General features: G+C 38.5%; 1 protein-coding gene across 2 annotated transcripts in view; it reads right to left on the bottom strand.

The window, feature by feature from the left end:
* The window catches only part of CHN1 (chimerin 1), a 96,024-nt gene that overhangs the window by 38,665 nt on the left and 31,496 nt on the right, over positions 1-25,863 (bottom strand). For both annotated transcript variants that reach the window (XM_084524601.1, XM_084524600.1), the window contains exon 6: positions 10,091-10,379. In XM_084524601.1, the coding sequence (XP_084380727.1) occupies positions 10,091-10,379 (289 nt within the window). The remainder of the gene's footprint in view (positions 1-10,090; positions 10,380-25,863) is intronic.

Below are 25,863 nucleotides of genomic sequence, written 5' to 3'. Positions count from 1 at the left end.
CACCAGCATATGATGAAAGTGACTGGCAGTTTCCAAGCACCAGGCTGCAGCTCTGTGACAAATGCTAGCAATGATTCAGAGGCTAGAGTGAATGAGAAGCCATCACTGAAGAGACTGAACGCTTCAAACTCTGCGAAAGAGAAAAACACATGATACTTTTCACAATTTTTGTGCATTTGTATTAAGCACATTGTTAGTCTAATCATCATCCAATTCACAGAAATGCCTGAATGCAGATGTAATTCACTATCATATTAACTTTGGTAAATGCTTCAAGACTTTTCCAGCAATGCAAAATCACCAGAAATCTTCAAGCAATAAGCTATTTGGTACACGAAATAAGGCCTAGAGCTTTTCAAATGTTTTACTATTACATGCAGAATGGAAATTGGGAATAGCCTTCCATATTTTCACAGTATTTATCTTCTCTCATTTAGGAAGGGGGAAAAACTGCTTGCCTTTAAGCAGTGCTACTAATCTAATTCACAAATTGGAAGCCATAAGAAAATGTACTAATTCAGATAGTTTAATAAGGTTTAATACAGGACATTATACTTTGCGATACTAGCTCTAATATTCCTTAGGCAAACTATTCCAACTGCTTTAGCTCTACACAAATGCAATAAAAATCCCCACGTAAAACAAGATAGTCTAAGTACATTATAATATGGTCTGTTAGGAACACTCCATCCTGTAGTTATCTTTGAAGTTGTATGGATGTGAGGAATACTAGTGCTAAGACGACAAAGGACAGAGCAACAACAAGAGTCAGATTTTCCAACTTCATGGTTCTCCTGTTGCATAAACATTAGGACTGTAATAATGGTGAATGCCAGAAGCAACACTGTTCCTAACTGCTGCTGATGCCATGCACAAAAAAATGTTAAATATGGAAAAGTTTAATGCTCTAAAAGTTAATGATCTAAGGAAGACTTTGCAAGACTGTCAAGAGTTGATGTCTTCACTGATGACTAGTGTGACAGGTTTGAAGCAATAAGAGCAAGCAGTTTTTTGAGCCTAGCAACAAAACTGAATTTGAACAAAGTAAGAAGAGCAGAGAAGAAAAACATTCAGCTAGAGGCTAAAACTAAGCATTAGGAATTTTATCTGAAAACATCTTTTTTTTTTTTTTTTTTTTTGTGAAAAACTGGAAGTAAAGAAAGAAGGGTTGGAACAGATCAACTTCTGCAGCATTAACCACAAGACAATGGATTGCTCTTTTTTTTTTTTCATAGTCCAATGCTTCCAAATACTTCTAACTACTTCTCTTTCTGCTACCACCTCTAAAACATGCACTTCACTCTTCAGAGGTCTTATGGATTTGGTAACCACTTATGAATGGGCAATTACTGGAGCAGATGTGGCTGCCTATCACGGGACTGACTATCCAACTGAACAGGGAATGACACCAGACCTCCACAGCTTGTCGTCCTTTCAATCTTTGTACATTAGTCATCTGATATGTACATGTATGTGTACTTGTGAACACATAAACACTGACCAATGCAAAATGTTTTCTCCCTGCCATCTAAATAATCATAAAAAAAAAAAAAAAAAAAACAACGAATAAACCACATTCCCAAATAGCAACCCTAATTGAATAGAGATGGAGGTAAGAGGAGAAAATTCCTGGTAATCAGACCCTCAGCACAGAGTCATGCAGGGTACGCAGAACTGCAGAGGGTATAAAACACACGACATCTTGGATATTAATTCACAGCAAAAGGTGCTACTAACACCACTTCCTGCAGCCCCGGCACTGCCTTGGGAGTCTCATATTCAATAAGTGACCAGACCTGACCTTGCCTAGTTTATAAGATTAGGTACAATTGTAGCCCAAGGTGATTATCACCAGCTATACAGTGTCACATTATAAAGTCTCAGTGAGGTAAGAAACTTGTAAATAATAAAATTATCCTTTTATAGGTCTCTTAATTCAACAGTCCAGTCTGTTTCCTGTAGAAGTGATTAGTAATAGAAAATAATTAGGAGATGCCAGATGGGAGGAGGAGTTTAAAAAAAAGATCCAAAACTCACACAGCTATGGAAACAGAACAACAAACGGCAGAGCTGCCAGCTAACAACCCACTGCAGTCCCTCACCGCCCGGGAGGCTTGTGGCATAAGCAATAAATAGCAATCATGTGCCTGCTCTGAGAAAGATCCACCAGCTCCTTTCTGTGACCACTAGAAAAAAAAGTTGTGAGAACACATAAAAAGTCAAGGGGAACATTTTATTTTTTTCCAATTAAAAAAAGGCCTTAATTTATGTGGGGTTTCCCTGCTATACATCTAATCAGTCTTTCTGGAAACCACAAGTATAAGGCCCAGAGTGATGGGAAGCAGCCCCACTCCTGTTAGGGCTAAAGCCATGAGCTCTACCTTGCTCATCAGGAGTTGAGCTGGACCTCTCTATTTCCATACCCTACCTAAGGTCCACCAGAAAACCTCTCTCCTGCTGAAGAAAGCCCAGACAAAGCCACCCGCTCTGGCTCTTCACGAGCTGAGGGAGGTTCCTCCCTCCCTCTGCTGGGCTACGCCAATGGAAAAGGAAGGAAATTTCTGTCAGTAAACAAAAGAGAAGCTAAGGCTAGATGCTACTTTTTAGAAGGCATTAAAAATGTAACCAGATCCAAACCATCAAACATCATTGACCCTGGAAAGAACCGCACTTTACCAGTGAGGGCTTCACATGGACTTACCTCTGAATGCTCAGAAACGCAGAAAAAAAACAGCACCTTAGTCTTTGCTAATGGCTTCACTTTATCAGTAACAACACAGCCAGTATTCTTCAGGCTTAATTGCACAGCAATCATACTGCTTTACAGCCTTTTTAACAATTTTGTTCAGTATTAATTTTACAAAGGCTTGAAGAGGCACAGGATACGCACCGAGTGCCATTACTCCCCACACCTTTGCTGAAGGCCTGGTCTGTGAGCCTGAGGGACTGGCCCCCTGATTTCACAGGACAGATGGCCTCCTTGCTGTAATTAAGCACTGGACTTTACAAAGACTCCACCTCTGCGTACAAATCTCATATGTGCCAGACCACAAAAAACCACACTTAAGTGACAAAGTAGAAGGTAACGTGGAACGTCTTCTCAGCAGGCAGGCAAGTGACTTGCACCTATGAAACAAGGCTGAGGTGGGATGCTGATCCTCAGCTGTGGGTACCCACAAAATGGTAGCAAACCATTACTGCAGCACAGTAACACCACAGGAGACGTGCTGCGTGCATTCGAAACACAACCTGACCCAAACCACTCTTCACTTTCTGAAATTTGTGCAGCCTTATTTATTTTTAACTTCATAATACTAGACCAGCAGTATGCAGTCAGGCTACCAGCACAGGCATATGACTTTCACTCCACAGTAATCCCCTGCATTATTGTGTGGGCATTAAATTAATGTTCTTTGGAGGCACAGGCCCACACAGAGCCAGCCAGGCAGGTGAGGTCCTGTGAGGTTACCTGGAATCAGCTGGGATGCCTTTTGTAAAGCACAGGGACTAATAGGGCACAGCTGAACACTGACTGTTGTGGCAAGGAGAGAAGAAGAAAGGGTTTGCTCTGGAAAACCAGGAGAGCCAGGGAACCATGTTTAGCACTGAAGCTGAGCCACAGGTCCAGCCAGAGACCCTTGAAAAGTCTGGCTTTCTAGTTTACCCTCTGCAATCATGAGGCACTGAAAAGAGAAAAGCTAGATATTGTGTGACCTGGGGATTCAATTAGCAAAGTTTATGCTTCATTTGGAAGCTTTGAATCTTAAAACAAGATCAGTTTATATAATCTTTTTAGTATATCAATTTTACTGCCACACTGAACATAAATAAGGCCTTAGGTTACTCTCAGCAACTGTGAGAGGAAAAAGCAATCTGCAGTTTGTAGAAAGTAATCCTCTTTGTGCTGATGTTTGCATACTGGACAGCACATACAATTAGCTTGCATTTCTCAGGTCTCAATAAACAAATAGTTAAGCTAAAAACGAATGTGCTTATGAAAATATACCATAAGCACTTGCAGTTTAATTTTGAGCTGCATGTGCCATGTATAGTGGCGTATGTAACACAGCAGTAGGTCCGTACTGCCAGAAATGCCTATGCACTGAAGAGAAGACGAGGAAGACTGAGGCAACCTCTGCGGAGTACAATGTTGCCGACATGCTGCAGCAGCCACCTAAAAAGCAGGCTCGTCCTTCATTCGGCTAACTTCCTTGGTATTGACAAAATTGTCTGTGCTTTGAAGTGCCTGCTGAAAGATGGGCTAAGCCCAGAAGAAATAAATAGAAGTTTTTGCCTTCCACAGAGTTATGTTTTATTTATAAATTACATTAAACTTACAGAGTGATTGTCATGGACACCCGCGCAGGGACTGGGAAGGAACATTTGTGAGAAAAGAGTTGACAATCTCCTCAAGTTAACCCCTGGGAGTCTTCAGTGCTCAGCCTTGTGTGTCTTTAAATGTAATTCAAGGTAAACATTGATAAGCAATACATTTAATAGCATTATTGCTTTGTCACTATCCTTGTTCTAGATATGGCTTGTCTAGAGACTTACATCTTACACACCCATCTTTTCTGAAAAAAAAAAAAAAAAAAAAAAAGTTAATTTGATTAAGTGGAAATATTTCAAAGAGCCTCCAGATCAAGGTTTATTCACCCCCAAAGCACACTTTCCTCTCTGACCATGCCTTCTTTCCAGTCCTTACTGCTCCCCATGTTGGCATTACTGGGTGCCAAATCACATTCAAAGCTCTCTTCCTCCATCCCAGACCTTGCTAAGGAGGATTACGATTTTACAACAGGCTACTCTAACTTTCTTGGCTACATTTTCTGATATCCTTTCCCTGAAGACAAATGAGTCTTGGTGAAAGAAGATTTTGAGCAGATCTCACTAACATATTTCACTGAGAACAAGAATAGAAAAGTATTAGTGTCCCTAATGAAAGTATCAGTATCAGCTCAAGCTTGGGAAGTGAGACTGGTCCCTATGGGAACAACCCTAACTGTTAAGGAACAATCCTTGATTTTCTGTGTGGAAGCTGGTACAAATCCATTAGAAATGTACACAGAAATTGCAATTAACTTTGTACTCTGGATTATCTTTGGAGGCAGGCTTAAAAGCGTGTTTCCTACTAAAATGACACAGATTTACATTTCCAAATCTCCTTGAACAGAGTTGCAGACAATCAGCCTTCATTACCTCGGAGGAAAAATGGTATCACCACTCAGACCATTAAAAATAGAACAAAAGGGTGCTTTTGTTGGACGACTGCTGCACAAACCTCTTCTCAGTTCTTTCCATCTTTGGGAACTGAACTGAATGTAGTATAGTCTGGAAGGGGGTTTTAATTGATTTGCTGTTACTGCAGTTTCTTGAAGAAATAGCACTCGTCACAAATGTAAACAAGAATAAATGTGATTCAGTTGCTATCCTAACATTAACCTCAGCTTTTCATTCTGAAAGATAGGACAGCTCATAACTGATCATTTTGTTTTCTTATAATAGATGCTAAATCTTGGATAAATCACTCATACACCTTCTTACATTATTATCTCAAAAGCATGTCAAAATGAAAAAAAAAATAATTTCATGTTTTGCAGGGCTTTCATGAAGGGCTTTGACATATATATATAGATATTTATTAATTTTCGAGAGCTACCATTTTTATAAGGTATTTAATTGAATCAAGTCATCTCCTCCAAGGCCATAATTACCTTTGAGAGAGAAAAATGTTCAGAGATGCATCAGTATTCAAGGCACGGGCGGAATAGTAAATCTTGTGATAGCGGGTATTATTTCCACCTCCACATTAGGCCATACAGACTGAATCCACATGGGAAGCTCCCTTTCAAACAAATCTCAGGCCTCTCTCTTAACACACAGACCACGATGGCTGCACAATTGAGTTCTGAACAATCTGCAGACTGTTTTGGGAACCAGCATTACCTTTTTAGCACAGCAGCTAAAATATCTATTCAGGGCATTGAAGCATGACAAGCTCTCTCCTGTTTTCAATCTTTACTCCTCCAGTTATCTCTGACCATTTAATTCTTTCACAGCTTATGGGAATCATAAATCATTAAGCAGTGATTTTTATTTTATTTTTAATATATACTTGTACAAGGTAAGCAGTCAAAATCCTTCTCATAACCAGTGAAGCTCATGCTGGGTAGTGGATTATATTCTCATGTTTTTCTTGTTAAAAACTGCATCTTAAATCACACCACAATATGGTCTTTTGCAGGACTAAGTACTTAGGAGTATTGTGACTTGTGTCCTACAGCCCTCATTTCAAAATCATGTAATTTTCGTCTTATCATCTTTTGCAGTCTATAATCCTTCCCCTTTACTAAGGCTCTTTTTTAATGTATTGCATATGACAAGTCACTCAACATACAACAAATTCTTCTACTATGAATTAATAGCTGAAAAGTAGTATTAGTGCATGCCAGGAGGCATCCAACATACATTAGTGGCATTCCCTGCCACAGCCCCATACCAAATTCAAGGCTAGGAGAAGTGCTCTTTAATATTTCATCCTCAAGCTGGAGGTGTGTTCTCTGGCTGCCCAATTTCCTCTACTTGATTTTATGTCAGGAAGTGAAATTACATTCCCACCAGCTGTTCCCCAGTCAGCGCCTGTGTCTCTCTCCTTTCCTTCTTCTGAAAGATTTATTTTTTATACACCACTCACACAGGACTGGGGAACAGTCATAAAGCTTGGATTTGAATTTGAACATCCATTCCTGCAAATCTGGGAATGTATCCTGGCACAGGGTGACCAATGCCCAAGACCCCAGACTTTTTCCTCTGTTTACAGAGGAATGTACAGTGAAAAATTAGAGAAAATCTATCAGTTTTATACCGTAGTCAGGGAAAGATGCATTGACAAATATGGTTCCTTGCAGAAATGTTCTCATCATCCCTGAGCTAACGTTGTAGCACACAGGTTTTTCTGTTTGGATGATAGGACAAGGGTGTTTTTTTCCTTGTTGGATTTTGGACAATTTTCTTTGTATTCTTTGTTAGACTTGTCAACATCGATTCAGTGATATTCACTTCATATTGGACAACAGGAATTACTCTTCCATCCCTCTAACCAGAGACAAAGAAAAAATACTTGATCTATTTATCAATGTCCTACAAGAAACCTTTCTTATACCTTGGTTATATTACTCAAATGACTGTTCATAATAAGGTAAGTAGTGCGTGATTATAAATTGAAGTTTTCATGTAAATATCAATAAGAAGCAGCAACCTACACAAGAAGGGTAGAATGACCTTCCAAGCAACTTAGCATAGGATATACACGTTCTTTTTATGTTACCTATAATTTTATCAACAAAAAGTTTATAATTTAGCAGAGAAATCCGGTATTCTATTTAACTACATCCTTGCTGTTATCCTGTTACCTTTTTATAGTAGGGAGGCTTCTAAGAAAGTCAAGACAACTATTTCCTGCCATACAGTATTGGACTCTTGCTTTAAATGCAAATTATGTCATGCAAATATCCACCTCCTGATTTCAGTGTTTTGTATAAAATTAACTGAGACTGGGAAAGTCGCACCAGCTGTGATTCAGCCACAGCGCTCGCAGCCCACCAGCTTGCCACACTCACATTCACCCCTCTGAACCCGAAGCAGCCCTCCCAGCTTGTTGAGGGGGCAGATTTGTTGGGTGTGCAAGTAGCCAAGCCCTGTGGAGAGTGACAGAAGCGCTTGGGAGAGCCCTCCGAGGTCTCTCCCCACCACTCCTATGGTGCACCCTCCATGAGCTATCTGGCAAAGCCATCACATTTTCCCTCCTCCCCACTTCCTACGCCTTACAAAGGAGAGAGGAAGGATTTGGCGAGCCTTAGCTGGACCCTGGGGTTCATTCAAAGTGCTGAGGTTGCTGCCAACACCAGGTTCTGGTCACAGGATTTGCTGGGTGAGGGTGATACTCAGGACTCTCCATGTCATCATCCAGAAGGGGTGCTGAGAGGTGTAAAGGCTGCAAAGATGTGACCTCTGCACCACCCCACAGCAAAAGGGCCACACAATGCCTTCTCTTTGTAGCCAAGGGCAGTAATCTCAGCTGGTAATGACTTTAATTTAAATTGAAATCTCCAAATTTAACTGCACTGTGATGTCTGCGTGCCCCACTGTGTCCACATCATAAGGCTCCAAGACAAATAAAGTGAAAAGATTCAAAAGCTGGGCTTCAGGCCAGTAAACACCACTGCAATTTAACTACGTTGCAGATGAGGCAACTTGAATTGCTTTTAACTTCCAAACAGTGTGGGATGTTGCAATTACACAGCTAATCTCTGTAAAGGGTTTTCATCTACAATTTCAGCCTGTTAGAGATACTTAATAGTTCTTGAGCTATTAATGAAACATGGTTCAAAACTCTTTGTATACTTCGTTGACATTTCATGCTTTGAGTCTGACATAACTACTCTACAGAAAAAAAAAACCCACACAACAATATCCTTCAATAATAATCATCAAAATCCCTTTACTACAAACTTATCCATTAGCCTAAAAAATGTGACAGAACAGTCGTGTCATCACTTGAAAGCTACCAAACGCAGAGAGAGTTAATTCTACCAAACACACCTGAAGTGCTGACTTACAGAACTCTTATAGATTTATACCCAGGCTTTGCATTACAATGAACCCTCCCTGATAACAAGCAAAGAAATCCTTCCGAAACAGCATGCTGCAAGTCAGCAGCTGCCAGAAACTGTCACACCTCTACCACCAGTACTTAGCAGGCAACAAATTGAATATTTCATGTGGTCAGCTAGCACCAGTATGCCTGCCTTGTTAAATGGCTTTGTTAAATGTCTTTTGTTGCATGGTCTGATCGCAAGAGGACAAACAATGAAGATTCGTACTTTAAACTAGTTGGGTGCTTCATCTCTCAGCAAATTCAGTTGTGTCTGGTGCTCCAGAATCTGCTGGAGAAGGATTTGAAGGACCAAAGCTATGACCTTCCCCTCCCTGTGGACTCCACAGGGAGTTTAGTTTCTTTAGGATGGTCACGTATGTTGGGAATCATTAGTGAGACCCTTCCTTCCCTCTCAAGACAAACTGAGATCACAGACATATTTCTGACTGGAAAAACAAACAAATGACCCAAACTGAGGTTAGTATTCCTTGCAAGCCATATAAGCATATTAGATAACTCCTATCATCACTGTGACATTAGTGAGGTAGGGGAGCATCTCAGAGTACTATACATGCATTCACATGTAAGCTTATGTAAGAATACACTTTAAAAAGACTTTCCCATGCTGGCTTTTCAACAAACAAAGTAATTAGTTTAACATGACAGAATTTATATTGTTTTCTTTAAGCTTAGTCTCTATCACATGAATAAATGTTCGGGCAGCTGTTTGGTCTGCCTGATATTTTCCCAACCTCCTTCAATATTCCTGTTGTCACTGCTTCTAAGATTTCTTTGTTGTTCGTTTTTCTCTTTTAATCCAGGACGCAGTCAGTTCTCAGCTGATAACGCAACTCTCTGAAGAGAGCAATCCTTCTTCATAAGTCTGGCTGAGGCCAAAAATAGCTCTGTCAGCTTCTGACAGGCTGAACTTAGCCAAGTGAAATGTTTTAACATTTTATCATCTTAATGAACAGGCTTACTTATAATGTAGACAACTTTACTGTCATTGTATGCAGACTTCTGAAGAGATTATGGAATGCATTTTGTTTGGGGAATAGAGAATATATTAATATTATTTTTTTTGACCAACAGGCACTTGTTTTAGACACTGTAAACAATTTTAAGACAAAATAGCCTATTTGACATAAAGGAGTGACTTAATGGCAACATCTATAATTATGAAAAAAAAATGAAGAAAGGAACCTTACAATGATAAATAACAGATCTCTGAATGAGAAATTTGCAATATGCACAAGTACGATTAAAAAAAAAAACACACACAACTACAACACTAAAATATTACTATTAATGCAATACCGGAAATAATTATGTAGACTAAGTATCTACAGATACTTTTAGGACTTGGGGGGAGGGAATAAAATTACAAAATAAAAAGTCTATCAGAAAAAAGAGTGTGGGTTAACAATTGCTTACCCTCTTTTCTGCTACCTCATCCTCTCCTGTAGACTCTTTGCCATCATGTGCATCTCTCAGGGTTGGCATATGTTTTTTGTGTGCTGGCTCTCTGTTTAAAGTTGTATATCCTATGTGTTCATAAATTGGATTTATTGTCATCTTGGCAATGTATTCTGCTGCCTTGGTTTCAATATAAAGAGTAATCAATCCATCTGTCACCAGGTCATGGATGGACTCAAAACGTTTCTCCCCAACAAAGTGCTTTCCATCGTAGTAGAGTCTGAAGTTTCTGGTTTGACTTCCAAATCTGCCTCAATGAAATGGGAAAGTATTTTTTTTAAAGAACAGTAAGCAAGAATAAGAAAGAGTAATCAAGCCTTTGCAAACAAATAAAAAAAACCCACAACTTTATCACTTAAAGCTGCGACTATGCCCTGTGTTCAGTCCAGACGCGACTGAAAAACTCAACTACCACTTAGCACAGATAGGAAGGAGAGATTAACAGCCACAGACAGATAGCCAAATCAGTGACTGTCCCAGAAGGAGCTATTTGTTCTCGCATTCTTTTAGCCTCTCTATTATTCTGTGGAAAAACTGAAAATTACTTCACACTCTTCATGGCTTTTTTTAGTACTTTACTACTGCATCGCTGTAGTTAATTTGCCTGGCTCTGATATGAAGAGTTCTCATAACAGAGTCCTCTATTACAGCTGATCAATACGGAGTTTTGATGCAGTCTCAGACCTCTGCACCCCTGCTTTCTTGCAGGAAGAGGCCATTCAGCGCTCAGCTCAGCTTTGGTGCCAACAATTACACTGAAGCAGAACTGCTGCCAGCAGTGGAGCAGCACAGGACAAAATGGCACAAGGGCAAGCATTCTTTATTCCTGGCTGAAGGCCAAGGACTAACTCTTCAAGCTTTGTACAAAAGTCCTTCTGTGTTATGGTTGTTAAGTCTTGAGCTTCAAGCAAATCTTTGTAACATACAGGACATGTAATGCATAAGCTATCTGATGCTAGCAACTCTGCAGCCTAGGTGGAACAGAATTTTGATAGTCTTTAGGCAACCGTAAGCAAGAACACCAATGCTACCTGAACATTAGCACCTTTTCAAACCCTACTTTGAACCTGTAACAATTTGCTGCCTGAAAGCAATCTCAACTTGTGAGAACACACCAGTGCTTGCGCTCACTTGGCAATAACCAGTGCATTTCCTGCAGAGAAGACGGAGGCAAGGAGCTGCCTTCACAGCTCGCTTCTGGGTCACTCCTTGGTCAGAGAGCAGCAAGGCTGGCTCAAGGCATCAGGACGCTTTGTGAGGTCAGATCAGCCAAATGTATGTTAAAAACTGAATTTGAAAGGATGGATTATTTTTATTTCACAATCAAAAACTTCATAGGAGATGTGAAGGAATAAAATAATACGGTGCTTTGCTAAAGTGATTTCTTTTCCATGGGGCACTGCCCAATAGCAGAAAGCATATTATTAGACCTTGCCTCAGGTGAAATACATGCATTCTTCCTGCAAATATGGGCAAAATCATTTGTCTTGGGATGTATATTTTTCCTCTGTTTTTCAGAAATGCCAAAGCAAACCATCCCCCCTACCAATAACCTGACAGCCACTGTAATTTTGGGAGCTGCTATTTTTAAAGAAAACTGAAATGTGAAGCAACACACTCCTGGGGGGCTCTCAGGAATCCACATCTGGCTCACTAACGAAAGAGGACACGATGTGTAGAAACTGAAGGGGCATTTTTTTTGAAATGAATTGGTACTTGTATTCACATTTTTAAGCCACACAAATTAGAAGTTCACTGAATCAAACTGAAAAAAAAAAAAAAAAAACAAAAAACAAAAAACGGAAAAAAGCACTTTTACCCAATGCTAATTTGATCACAAGTTGTAATCCAGAGTGAACACAAGTCATTAAGGGAGTAGAAAGGTAGTGTCCTAACTTACAGCCTAAGTGGTAGGAACTCCTACCTACCCCTCCTGCTCTAAGTTAGGACAAATAAGTGAGGAACTAGGCTATACTAGATTTCACAAGTGGTATGGCAACATAATTAATACAGCAATGTAAATACTTCACTGTACAAAGTGGCAAAAACTAGTCAACTTAGTATGTGGCAAACAAGTTTTCACCATGAGCCATATTCCTTGCACATCCTCCACTGTCAGTAAAGTCAATATGAGCTAAGAGCGCTCAGTACCTCACAGTGCTAAAGTGAGCAACCTTCACTGCATCCTGCCAAAGTCAGTGGGAACATGCACACAGAGAACATACAACGTTAAAATTTGACAAGAAAAACAGGGTGAGTCTGAAGGTGAAAAATAATATATCTAAATGATAACATGCAATACAGTGATTTTTATTAGGAGGTGCATCAGGTGAATTGCTGTTCTTATCGGTAACATATGCTCTGACAGTACTTACAGCAGTTTTATAGAAGCAGAAAGTCACTTATTATTCTTAGCTTTCTCTAAGAGAAAGTATTACACTAATCTTATCAAGGGAAGATAAGGCACAGAAAAGCTCCTCAGGGCGTATCACTACACACGTTGTCTTGATTTCAATAACATCCTTCCAGAGTCTAAAACAAAGCTCTGAAGAACAAGATGGCCAAATGCAGAGAAACACCAAAAGTTTACCCTCTTCCCATCAGGGTCAGAAGGTGGTCCTACCCCAGTAGGTTTTACATTGTACATCCATTCAGATTGCTGCCCATAAAGCAGGATAGTTATTACAAGGAATAGGATTCCCAAAAGAACATCATCTTTATCCCACCACTCCTGACCCCACATTTCAACAAATGTATCTCATAGAAAACATCCCACAGTTTTAATTCTTTAACAGCACCCCATGCCTAAACTCATCCTGTAACCTCAGACTGAAACTTCTTCCTACACGGATCTGGGGAACTGAACATCAATTTCTTTCTGTACATGTGGCCTTCTGAAGGCCACATTCAATGTTCTCAGTTTAAAATACATTAAGATAATTTAACAATTAGTGTTTAAAGGAAAGTATTTAGACAAACAAGTTATTCTAGATCAGTGCCATAATCACATGGAAAAGGTGCTGCAAGGGGTGAAAATTGAATGGTTTGCCTTTATCTGTTTTTCCATTTGTTCCAGATCGAACCACTTTCTCTCTATTCATTCCTTATTGGATATGTTCCGGGGAAACTTATTGTTTTTCAAATTGAGTGGTATTAGCAACAAGCAAGAAAAAAACCTCACACAAATCAATGCACCAACAACCTCTTACAGAGATTGTACCATCAATACCATGTCTAATAATCCTCCATTTTATTTCTTTCAAACTCATTTAAATTTCTGGCCACACAATGATACTATTTTGATCAAATTACAATATAAATGCAAACCTACACATCCATTTGCAAATAATCGATTCAAATTTAATCTTCAGTCCCTTCAGTCTTATTTAATATTATGGTTTAAACTTTTCCATTAGCAGGAATACTTCCTTATGTTTACCTTCTATAACATTACTGCAGCCTAGCTAATTATACATCACCGTGGAAACTAAGTAGAGCCAATATTTGATATTTCAACTTCCTGATAGTCTCTTCCTAGAGGCAAGCATTAGTACCAGCCATTTTTTGTTTAAGAAACAGAAAACAGGGCACAGATAATGTATGTTCTCTTTTGGTTTAAAAAGGGGAACATTAGATGTTTTTCCAAGAAAAAGAGATAGACCTCTGACCTGTCAAACAGTCTCATTGTGTCTATTGTCCATTTGTTTGCAAGCAGCAGGGCTACAGATAAAAGACTTTTCTTATTGCAAGTTGTCTGAAAAGCAATCACTCTGTCTAGTCCCCTTGGTTGCCAGTGGGGCAGAGTGGATAACAACGTGGGAAAACGGATTAAATGGTAGAGCAAATGTGGGTAGTAATAAAGGACTGGGGAGCTGAATTAGGTATCATAGCATGAGAAAGACGGGCTTCAGACTCTGCCACCTACTCTGTATGCAGCATTCATTGATCAAACAAAAGGAAGAAGTGAAGGACTGAGAGCCCATCCACACTTTCTTACCATTTAAGAAGATGGATTTTACAGTCCAAATAAAGACTTGTACAGTAGCTATTCACCTCTTTCACAGGCTATTTTATGATCAGGAGAGTATCTAGCCACAACCTAAAGACAAAGGCATTATATAAAACGCAAAGCTGCTGTGAGACCACTAAGTTAACACCCCACAGGGCTACTCACATCCTCCTAAGTTGTGAGCATCTTCGTACTTGGAGCCGGGAAATATTAAGATCTGTACATGTGCCTGAAGGTCACTTGGGCTTCATCTTCCCTTGGAGAAAGTGTCTTAACACACTTTGAGGCCAGAAGGTAGAAGTCTCGCTTAAAATTAGGTGTCAGAATTTCAGCTATAACTTCTGAAAACTCTCACCCAATACGTAAGACTAGAGTCTTGACACTCCATAAAAAGCTACAGAAATGTAAGCAACGTTGCAACCAGGAATGTCTCCTGATCATGCCGTGTCCACGCAAAAGAAAACAAATGATCCCACAGATCCTCTTTTGGCCATTTTCCTCATCAAAGAAGTACAAGTTTTGCATGCTGCCAAAATCTACAGTTACCCCAGAAGTTCTCTGACTCCTGAGAGAAGCTTATTTTTGGTTTTATTTGTTAATGATTTCTTATGAATTGGCAATATTTCTGAGGACGACCAGAGGACGCTGGGACTTGCCATCTTCCCAGGGTACCTGCCTGAGAAACGGCACCTCCTCCGAAACCTGAAAGTCAGCAGTAGCTTGCAAGAACACAAGATGTGTAAATGAAATACGTTAATTCTTAAAAGTAAAGGTGCATTTTATAAAAAGTGGATACAAAAAATCCCCATTCTCTGATAAAATTGGGAAAAGTGGCAGAGTACTGTGGCCAGAGAGAATTTTCCTGTGCCATTTGGAAGTGCAGTATTTACTGACTGACTTAAGTATAGCTTGATGAATATTAATTAGGTGTAAAGTTATCCCTAAAACCTCACCAGACCCATGGGCTGGGTGAATGTATGATAATTAAGTTTAACCTGGGAAAAAAAAAAAAAGTGGCATCCTTCAGAAAAAAAAAATAAAAAAATCTCAGAGTTGGAACTGAAATGTGGCAACCCCACGCCAATATAGAAACAACCTCCAACTCACTTGATCAGGTAAAAAATAAAATAAAAAAATCTGAGCTGGTGCTGCATCATTGACAGTAGCCTCCCAGCAGCCTCTCTCAACTGAGACCAAAGGATGTTTCACTGCATCATTCCCCAGACTTCCTCGTCCAAAAGGGAAACAATATCGTGCAAGGAGAATGCTGCAAACAGCAGGCAGGGAGAACCAGAGCAATGGCACCTTTGTGTAGATGATGAGCAGTGTCAGGGACAACACAAGGGAGAGGCAACTACTGTAGGGAAACAGCTGCTGAGAACAATGAAGGCTGGAAAGATTATCAACCCTTGGCAATGTAGTGGTGTGCTTTGTAAATAAATCTAATAAAATTAAGAGAAAAAAAAAATGTTTTGTCTCAATGTCTTATCTTTAACAGCTGATTTTAACCATCTCAAATTGTGAACAAAAGTCAGCTGATCAATAAATATGCAGTAAGACCACTTAGCACTTTGGATCACACAATGTTTCTGATGAGTGATAGATCATTTGAAAATAACATTTGGTTTTGAAATGAAGCTCCTGTATGATACATTCTTAGTACTGTGCTTGCATGCCCTATTCCACTTAAACTCAATAAGAAGTCCCTGGGATTGCTGTGATGATTGGATCAGAATCAATACCAATATTTTGGGTAATGTCTACTGCTTTCTGTACCTGACAAAACCTTGGAGTTTCCTGGGAAAAGAATCATTGTGGTTAATGATTAAGACACTTAAGCCTCTTTCTATATATACATACATGGGAAAGCAGCAAGAGCCTAATATTTTCTCTTTAAAAGGAAGTATTACTTTAGAAACCTGTTGACATGCATGGAATAAACACCTTCTGGAAACGTTACTAGTGGAAACGTTAGCAACTTTCACAGCTTCACATTAAGCAGATAGTTTTGTTCCTTTAGAGAACATTTTTCAAAATTTTTGTTGTGAATTAATTCTACAGCATGACTCCATGCTACTGAGATCTTTTGTATTCCTTTAAAGCAGAACTGGGCTTTAATTTTTCTAAGCTAAGCTATCAACTCTCACCACTGTCTGCTCAGTAAATTCTAAATGTGCATGCAAATTTTATGCATCCTGAGTATAACATTCTTACTGTAGGTTATACCCAATGTTTTTTTTTTTTTCTGGTAAATTTAGAAGTAGAACAACATTAGGTCTAGAATGGAAATTTCACTGTAATCATTACAACTGAGGGAGAACTGCCACAACATAATGCTCAAACACAATCATTTTGGTTTGATTTACAATGCTTTTTCCTATGAGGCTTAAGTTACTCATGAGCACCTTAATTCTTTTTGCTGGTACTGACGCTCTCATACTAAAAGTAACTTGTTTTTAATTGATCTTGATAAGACAATATTAATATTTTTATTCAATATATCAAGAAAACATGAGTGCAAGATATCAAGTGAAAACCCAAAGAAATGTCATTATCATTAAATAGCTTTTCAAGTGCAATTAACTTACCAATACTTATGCCATTCTGTTACCCTCCATTATCTGCTAGGATGAAAAAAAGACTACACTTTTCTGGAGAGGGGAGTGGAGAAACATTGCTTTTTTATTGTTCCTACATTGTTTTTGTCTCTAAATATAAACTTCATAGGATATTATTCAAGAACTTGAAGTTTAAATATAAAAAAAAAGGGAGGAGGGGATTATTTTTAAGTTTCCTTTAGATTAAAAATAACTACAGGAAGATTTATTTTCCAGAGAGATTTTGTCAAATCTGATTTGTCTTTAACCACTGTTGATCCTAACCTTCAGAGCAGACTTACTCAACTTACTTAAAGCTATTACACTATTTGTAACTTACTTAAAAGCTGTTTTCTCAGTGTGTTCTACCTCTGATCTGGTAATCACTCACTTTTTTTTTTTTTTTTTTTTTAATACAACAGTGAGATTCACCAACTGCTTTCTAAACCGTTTTTTCTTCTAAGCTACATTCCTTAACGATGAACAGGCATAAATATACAAAATGAAAAGTTCACAAACATTTCTAAAAGGCAAAAAAGGTGAAGCTTTCTTATTGTCATGTGTAACAATGAAACCTATGAAACAATGTTTATATGTATGATAATAAAAGATTCACCAATCCAACAAACTATTAACTGTACAGTCACTTGAACACAACTAAAAAAGCCATAGGTGACTCACTGGCAGCAACAAGTACAATTACTCCTAGGCTAAAAATCTCCATTGAAGCTCTTCTGACACCTATTGCAACGTCTGATGGCTCACAAGACAAAAATCCTTTGTGGAGAAGACTTGTGAAGACTGGACTGTACAGAAAATAAAAGGCGTTTAAGTCCTAAAATAGAATTTTTTCATCTACAGATTTCAGCACCTGCTGCCTCCATTTTCCCACAAAGAAATGGAGTGGTTAAATGAATGGACCACAGTGACAGGTGGTCACCAACATCACAGCACAGCCTCCCTGGTTCTCACACGTGCAGTAACGTGCTGTTAGACGTGCCCAAGCCATGGTGCACACATGCAACCACTGGTACAACCAGGCAGCAAAGAGAACTTGGTCAGAGCCAGGAACCAGTTCTCTGATTTGTAAGGGCACGACAGCGCACAGAGGGAGTCAGCATATGGGGCACTGACTGCATACTGTATTTGTAATGTGACATCTGCATACAGTGCACTGCACATACTGCAAAGAATTTAGGACATTACGTGCTTGACAGTTGTTCAAAGGAGTATAAATTGTCTTGCACAGTAGCTGTTAAAAAATAAAATGCTTTATACTGGGAAATCTTTTCAAATAAAGTTTCATTTTAATACACCAGACTAAAATCTGTAAACTTTTTATGGGAATGTGTTCAATGTTGTGTTATTTTCAAAACAGCGTTGTGTTGCTAATGAAAAAAAAAATAACTGCTCTACATAGGCAACTCCCCTTAATGTCTCTTAACCATGACTACATAAATAAATGATAGAAGAATAGTTTAATTACTATATTGCAGCATTTCCCCATCTATAAGGATTTAGTTCTCTTAGGGTGATGCCTGATCTGCCATTAAAATGCTTTGTGAATTAACAGTGGGAGAGAACAGATGATAAAAACTCATTGTAAAATAATATTCCCACTAAAATTATGTAGCATACCATGGATTTTTCATTTTAATAGGACTCAGTGAAACAGAATAACTTTAAAGATTCCATCCAGCTGGTACCCTAACTGTTTTAAAATGTATGTAATACATACAAACAAATACATGTGCATACCTAGTTTGTGTGTTTAGGTATTGCCTGAAATAACAGAAATTTCTGGGCCACTAGTAGATCAGACCAACAACTTTTCTATTATTACATTCTGGTTTTCTAGAATATAATTTCATCCTTGGCACAACTGCAGCAGTAAGCGGGGCAGACTGTGATTTATTACTGAAACTGTTAGACTCCATTTACTCAAGTTATAAAAGAAAAAAAGAAAAGCTTGATGCTCTTCCTAGCACCTATGAAAACAGGACGAACTACACTAAACTCAGCAAAGCATAAAAGAGGGAAAAGGAAGAGGAAAAGTGGGACAGAATGTTTATTGCTGTCAGTTCTTTTGGTGTTTGAATAACTCATAAACGTTTTGATGAAAACAATTATGAGATTAAATGACAATATGAGGCTATTGTGTGTTATTTTGAAAACCTATTTCTAAAGCATCCATAGTATCTACAGCTGGAGGACTTTTTATGTTTACTGATGAGGCACAGGAAAAAAGTTGTTTCTCAAAGCACAAAGGTTTATAAATATGTATTTCAAAAGCACACAAAAGCAGAGGCCAACCAAAGGACTAACTTGAAGATAGGCTTCTATCACTTTCTAAGAGCAGTAGAGCAAAAAGACTCCAGTAGAACCTGTGGATGACAGAAAAGAAATGCATCCTTTTGAAAGGGAAGGAATGGGGGAAAGGAGGATCAAGCAGTGTATGCTATGTACACAAATACATAATTTAATTTTCAACCAATTGCATAATAATTTGACATTTTTGCTTCAAGTCTGATAGCACCCAGAAGCTTCAGCCTGGGCCGGCCCTAAGAACAGCACAGTACAATACAGGTTGTTGCTCAGGAGCTCTGACTGAGGGTGGTCTGAGAGATGGGGCACAACTTTCCAGTTCTTTGTCTAGGCTATTTTTAAGAGATCCTAGGCTGATGTACTGAACAAACCTGTGAGACAACACAGGAAAGAAAATACTCTCCCTAACGGAGAAGCAAGTAAAGCATGGAGAACAGAAAAGCTTTGAGCTACGTCATATGTGAAGCCAAGAAGTGAACCCAGACCTGAGCTCCACGATGGTGCCTCACCACAAACCCAAGTGCCTTCGCTGTACACCAGGTTACAATAGATCTTTGTGGCTCAGCAGAAGCTACAGTCAGAGGTGAAGGACATGGCATAAAATGAACCTGAGTTACATGCACTGAATGCAGGCAGCTCTTGGACAAGCTACCAAAAAGTTCACACCGCTACCAAAGCAGAGAATATTCCTCTGAGAAGTACTGAACTTACACGAGCGGGAGAAAGTCTGCAGCAAGCTGAATTGCCAAAGATAAATTAGACACTCTAGCCAAAAGAAAACAGAGCTGACAACAACAACAGATGGGAAGAGGAGGGAAGGAGAACAGGAACACAGCAAGAAGACATGAACCATAAGGAAAAAAGCATTCTAGTCTGTGGGAAGGCCTAGGTAACCAGTTAATTACTCATTAAGGTTAGTAGCTATTTATTATTATTCTAAATACTTAAGCGAAGACATCTCGGTAGTGCCCAGCTGCACTTACCTAAGACAGCATGCAGGACAGCTCTGTTATTTACTGGTAGTTGAACATTCCACTTTACTGACAAAGTAATAGAGTATATTATTCAGTACAAAATTTTATATAGAAAAATAAACTTCTTTTACATGGAATGTCATTTAAATAGAGGTCCAATTGTTTTATTTCAGAGCATAAAAGCAAGCTCCAAAATTTATCAGCATGCTCCTTTCCCTGGGGCAAGCTCTAGCTCATACAATGTTTCCAGCCAACAGGATGACAGCTTTAGTTTCAGTAGAATTTAAGCCTTCATAAAAGAAATATTTGGCTCTTCACAAGGAAGAAAAAAAAGCCCAGCATATCAGCTGGCATACCTGCTATGTTAGCCTATTAAAATAGCTTTAAGCATGAACCGTTTCCTCCATCTAAAAGAAGCTTTAGATACCTTAGTGGCCAATTTTTGAAACACTCACCTGAATTCTGTGCCTATGGAAGTGTGACGGCCTAAGCCTCTGGGAGAAAGGAGAGTCCTTCCCCGAGAGCTTCAGCCTGCCACAGAGGAAGAAGCACTCTTTCATCATTTCACACAGAATAGAGAAAACTGATTAAAATGGGCCAGACTGAAACAAGCATACCCCACAGATATGTTTGGTCAGGTTTTAGAGCAACACTACTTAGCCCAGCTAAGCTTTAAGGTTGTGCGTATGCATGTGTGTGTATATACACACAGACAGTTATGTGGACATAGATTCCCACGTTTCTCAGCTGGGGACCAAGAAATTTTGTGTAAATATCCGAGAAAGGTTCCTAGAAACTGAATTTAGCCCTTGCTACTGCCAATCAATGCCTGGTGCAGAGCTGCAAATTGGGTAAAAAACATACAGCGATAGAAGGATGTGCAAAGTTTAGTGTTGAAAAAGGTCTTTGTATTTTTTTTCCTACCAAGTGACATGATGTCAGAATACTGTTACTAAGGGTGAAGGGATGCAGTCAGGTACTGCTTTGCTGGCTTCCCTCTCTCAGACTACTTAGAGATCATCTCTGGATTCAGGATAAGGTATGACCAAATTTTGCTTCATTGATAATTAAAAAAAAATAAATAATGTAATTCAACTACTGCCAATGAAAGTGGTTTCAAACATTTCTCTTTCTCCCATTTCTCTCCTGTGTCCCAGTGTGTACAACTAGGCTTCCTAACAGAATGCAGGCACGCAGTTTTGACCTCTGAAGTCAAGAAGCCTTTTGCAGATGTTGAATTTTAGATGGGTAAGTAATCCCAGGGCAATCAGTGCATATTCTGGAAGAGAACTGCATACGTGTCCCAGAAGAGCCCACTGAAAATGGACAGCATTCAGCTATCAAAGCGACTGTCCTCTGAAATTAAAAAGGTTCATTTGCAGCATTATACTCTAAGAGCCCACCAATTATGACTCCTTTTAAAATATTAGTGGCTAGTTTCTTAATGCAATTTCATAATTTAGGAAGAGAGGGAAAATGTATCAATTTCTTGCACAATACATGCAGTTGGTTGACTAAAATAGGGATTACTAATTTTTGACATTTATTTTGCCTTAAGAATTCTCTCCTGGTGCCATATAATCTTTAATGTGCCCTAGCCCCCAAACATAAAAAAAAAAAACAACAAAAAAAAAACATGACTCATAATCACAGCTAACATTATTACCTTTTTTAATCCTGCTGCAGAACCTTATTTCAATTCATTCTCAGTATCACAACAATAGAATTTGCAGGAAGGGAAACCATGGTAACCAACTAAACGTGCTACAGCAGATATCTGCTCAAAAGAACATGCAGTACCATCACACTTCAACGCCTACCGCTAGCACAATCTCTACCCATTTCCTCTTTATCCTCATCCTAATTATTAAACAAGCTCTCAACCACAAAAGGCTACATTGCAAACCATGTCGTATTGTTACTGTCATTTGCTATACGTCCTAGCATTAAGCACTGTACTACTGTTTTGCCACATTTAAAAGCAGATCTAATACCTCCAGGAGTTAATTAGGAATTTTCAGTTTTCATTCATTTGGAACGTCTAATTAACAATAAAATGTATTTTGTATGTTTTATAGTCACAGAGATGTCCTGATATATATGGACACACGTGTATATCTAAAATAATTTTATGATAGTCTTTTTTTTTAAACCTCAGGGATGCAAATTTTTTTCATTAGCATTCTCTAATTAAATAGTAAACATTGGTGATTTCTGTTGTGCTTTTTTTTTTTTAATAAGCTGCAAAAAAATGCATTCATGATTAAGTATATGCATTAAAAATAGGGTGCTAATCTGATGCTCTCATTTGTATTTACGTTTCATTCTGTTTCACATGGTGTCTTAACTGATACAATTTCACTGACCTTCTTAGGCTCTGAGCATCCATTTTATCTGAAGGACAGCTTTGAATATTTAACCAAACTCATACATTTACAAAAAAAAATAATAATTAAATTATCATTTTCTTTTTCCATAACAACATACTTCTACCTCCATTACAAATTTTGAAAATTTTGTTTTCTGAAAACAAAACCTCTTTTGTTTCAAATTTCGATTTAAAAGATACTCTACCTTAAAATCATGAAGCAAGCTAACTGCACAATAATGGTCAAAAGTGGACAAAAATAGCTCATCAGATGATCAAAATGCAGCTTCTTATGTAAAAGGCAAGCAGATTTTATAGTAACTCACAGGCAACATAACTGAGAAGTTTTTTTGGGGTAAGAATCACTTGCTCTACCTTATTAAAGAAAAATAAATATTCAATATCTGAATTTTGAATTCAGTTAACCATTCCACAGCATTGCACTAAGAACATCCGACTGACTTTGTTAAGCCTGTAAAACCTATTATTTGTCCTGTCCTACATGAGATCATTTAATCTGTACTAGGCTATGTATGTAGCTATTGCAGCTCAGGAACAAGTCCTTTAGATTTACTAAAGTTAGTTCTATAAAAGCATCAGAGCCTAATGCTCCATAGTGGTCCAAAAAATCATTTGGAAAGGCTTAGAGGACAAAGAAAGAAATCTTCATAGTCCACTTCATCCTGAACAGGATGTGCAGTTCTGGTCCCCTCACCTCCAAAAGATCATCACAGAGTAAGGGAAAGGCACACAGAAAGATGAGAGAGATGATGAGAGGTATGGAACAGCCTCACTACAAAACCTGAATGTATAGCCTAGGGCTCACTGACCTATCAAGAGAAGAATAATGGGGACGTGACTGGCATGGAAAAAGTAAATGGGGATCAATTGTTCACTGTTTCTCGTAATACAAAAACTAGGAAGTGTCAAATGAAATTATGAGATGGAATCCACAAAAAAGGATGCTTTTCCCCATCAAGCATGGTTAAGGCATAGTTAAGGCTACAGATGCACACAGCAAAATCTATGAGAGTTCAAAAATGCATTCAGAATGCTACTATATGAAAAAAAATTCTTTCCATCAAGACCCTGAAAGAGCAGCATCTATAACAGTTCTGCTCAGAAGTCTCTGAACAGCAAATCTTCAGAGATTGAGAGGGCACAGCACACCAGATAACTACTACTATATATTCATCTTGTTTGCATGCTTTTCTTTCAACATCTGCTCTTAAAAGGTATTGGAGAGCAGATACTGGACTGGACTATGTACTGTATCCAGCCCCATGTATTCATAGTCACAGAACTTGCTGATACAGGTACAAAGGTGTATAACTGGGTATAAACTCTTTGCAAACAATTAACCAGATCTCTTCTCAGATCTGCTCCATTTATGATGACTTAAGGTATCCCTTAGAATGAGCTAAAAAAGTGAAATGCAGAAGAGCTGCACTAGGAGCGGGATGGCACCTCAGAAAGCTTCATGCACCAACTGCAGTTGGATTCTGTGCTCTTTGGCTGTAGCTGAGCGCTGCAGCTTCATGTGATTGTCCAATCTGTTCCAGATTTCACAAAAACATGTTTTCATGTCTGTGAATTCTGTCTGCCTACAAAGGAGTTATGATTCGTGGTGTTAACAGTTTATTCCCTATCTTCTAGAAAGAATAAAGCTGTTTAACAAGTGGAAAACTTCAGTGCAGAGCAAAGACAATCCAAGTACTTCTGGAAGATGCCCACTGTAAGTACAGTCTAGAAGGGAGCAAGCAATTAGGATAGCGACAAAACGAGAGAAAGTGGGTGTTTTTCCCCTAAAATATAGCCCTCTATGAGATGATCTTGTATATTAATTTCAGAACAAGATCAACAACCACTTTTCAAAAATGAGTTACGATTCATTAATCTCTTATCAGTTTGCAGCATAGAGAATGATGCGCTCAAAAATATGTTTGGATAGTCATAATAAGGAATTCTGCCTCTATCTCTTGGTGTAGCTTTCTTTATCGCCAAGATTTTATTTGGTGTTTTTTTCTAACTTCCAATTAAACTATTTCAGTAACTTTATATAGCCGATACCTGACGTTGAAGTAGGTTAGATATGATGTGTTACAAAATAAGTAAATCAATCAAACAACAAACACCAAGATATTTTTGACAGAATCAAAACCACATTCATTGGGAATATTGGTATATTCTGAGTATCTAATTCCAGGGAGAGGAAGAACGGAACCTCAGCAAAAACTCTGCCTTCAACCAAAGGGAATGCAGACTCATGCCATACTTCCCAGCAGAGAAAAAAGAAATCTCTCTACTGCAGTTCACAGAGATCTTCCACCTGAAGTATGAAAGCAAACAAAGACCCTCACTCATAGATGTTAAAGGCCAACAGCAAGACAACAGAGCATTACTTGCCGGGAAAAGGAAAGCAGCATTCTAGGACACAACCCTTAATAAACGTGTAATCAAGCTCAGGTAATCATGCCTGTGCTCCAATGTAATGAAATGGCTACAGTGTGTTGCAGGTTCAGGTTGAGGTGTTTTGCCAAATGCTGCACTTCTTCAGAGTAAGTAAATAACAACACCTTTGCTATCATTTCAAACTGTTTCCCAAACTGATCACCAACAGCTATACATTCTCTATTATATTGGCTGTAAAAAGAGTTTTTATGGCTTTCAAAAGGGTTTTCCAGTTTGGAAAAGATACCATCAAACCTAGAAAAGACCCGTCTTTTGTCTTGCAGGACTTGAGGAGCATTTGTAAAACAAACTACACTAGTGCATCCTGCAAGATGCTCAGCAGCTTCATCAGTCACAGGCCCAGGCCCTGTGCATTCTGCATCATCAGGAGCAAACAGCAGGAGTTCTTTGTCTCCAAGATCAGAGTTAAGACAACTGTTCTCTTTTAAGTTGTGAATGAATGTTGTAAGAGCAGAAGTAGAGGTAGTATTAGACCCTAATAAGCAATACCAATTCATTCACATTGCTAATGCAAATCAGTATGAATGTTAATAATGTTTCTATTTGGAATCTTAATACTACAGAAACAATTATCTGTGTACAGCATACATTTTCTTTTTTCTGAGAAAGAAAACTAACTTACGTTAACTTAGTGTTCCAGGATATTTTTATTTTAATCATAATCTTATTTTACCTACATAAAACTTTCAGTAACTGTATATTTCTCTTTCATTGTTTTCCTGTACTACTACAACTCAAAACAGAAAAAAACCACCATTTTCCATTTGACAGCTCAGACCAAAATAATCTCAATTACTTTAAAAGTAATTAAACTATTTAAAATTTACATGTTTTAAATATGTGAATATTTATTATCTGATACTATCTGATCTACTTGCTAGAGTTTTACAGAACGAGGAAACAGATCTGCAAACACTGCTAGTTAGGAGGGGTTCAGACAAAAAATCAACTGATTTATTGGCCACTCTGTAGAGGAACTAGAAAGA

Source organism: Aythya ferina (genome assembly GCF_964211825.1).
Source record: "Aythya ferina genome assembly, chromosome: 6".
Taxonomy (NCBI): domain Eukaryota; kingdom Metazoa; phylum Chordata; class Aves; order Anseriformes; family Anatidae; genus Aythya; species Aythya ferina.
The sequence above is the reverse complement of the archived record's forward strand: the minus strand, read 5'-3'. Positions and strand labels throughout refer to the sequence as shown.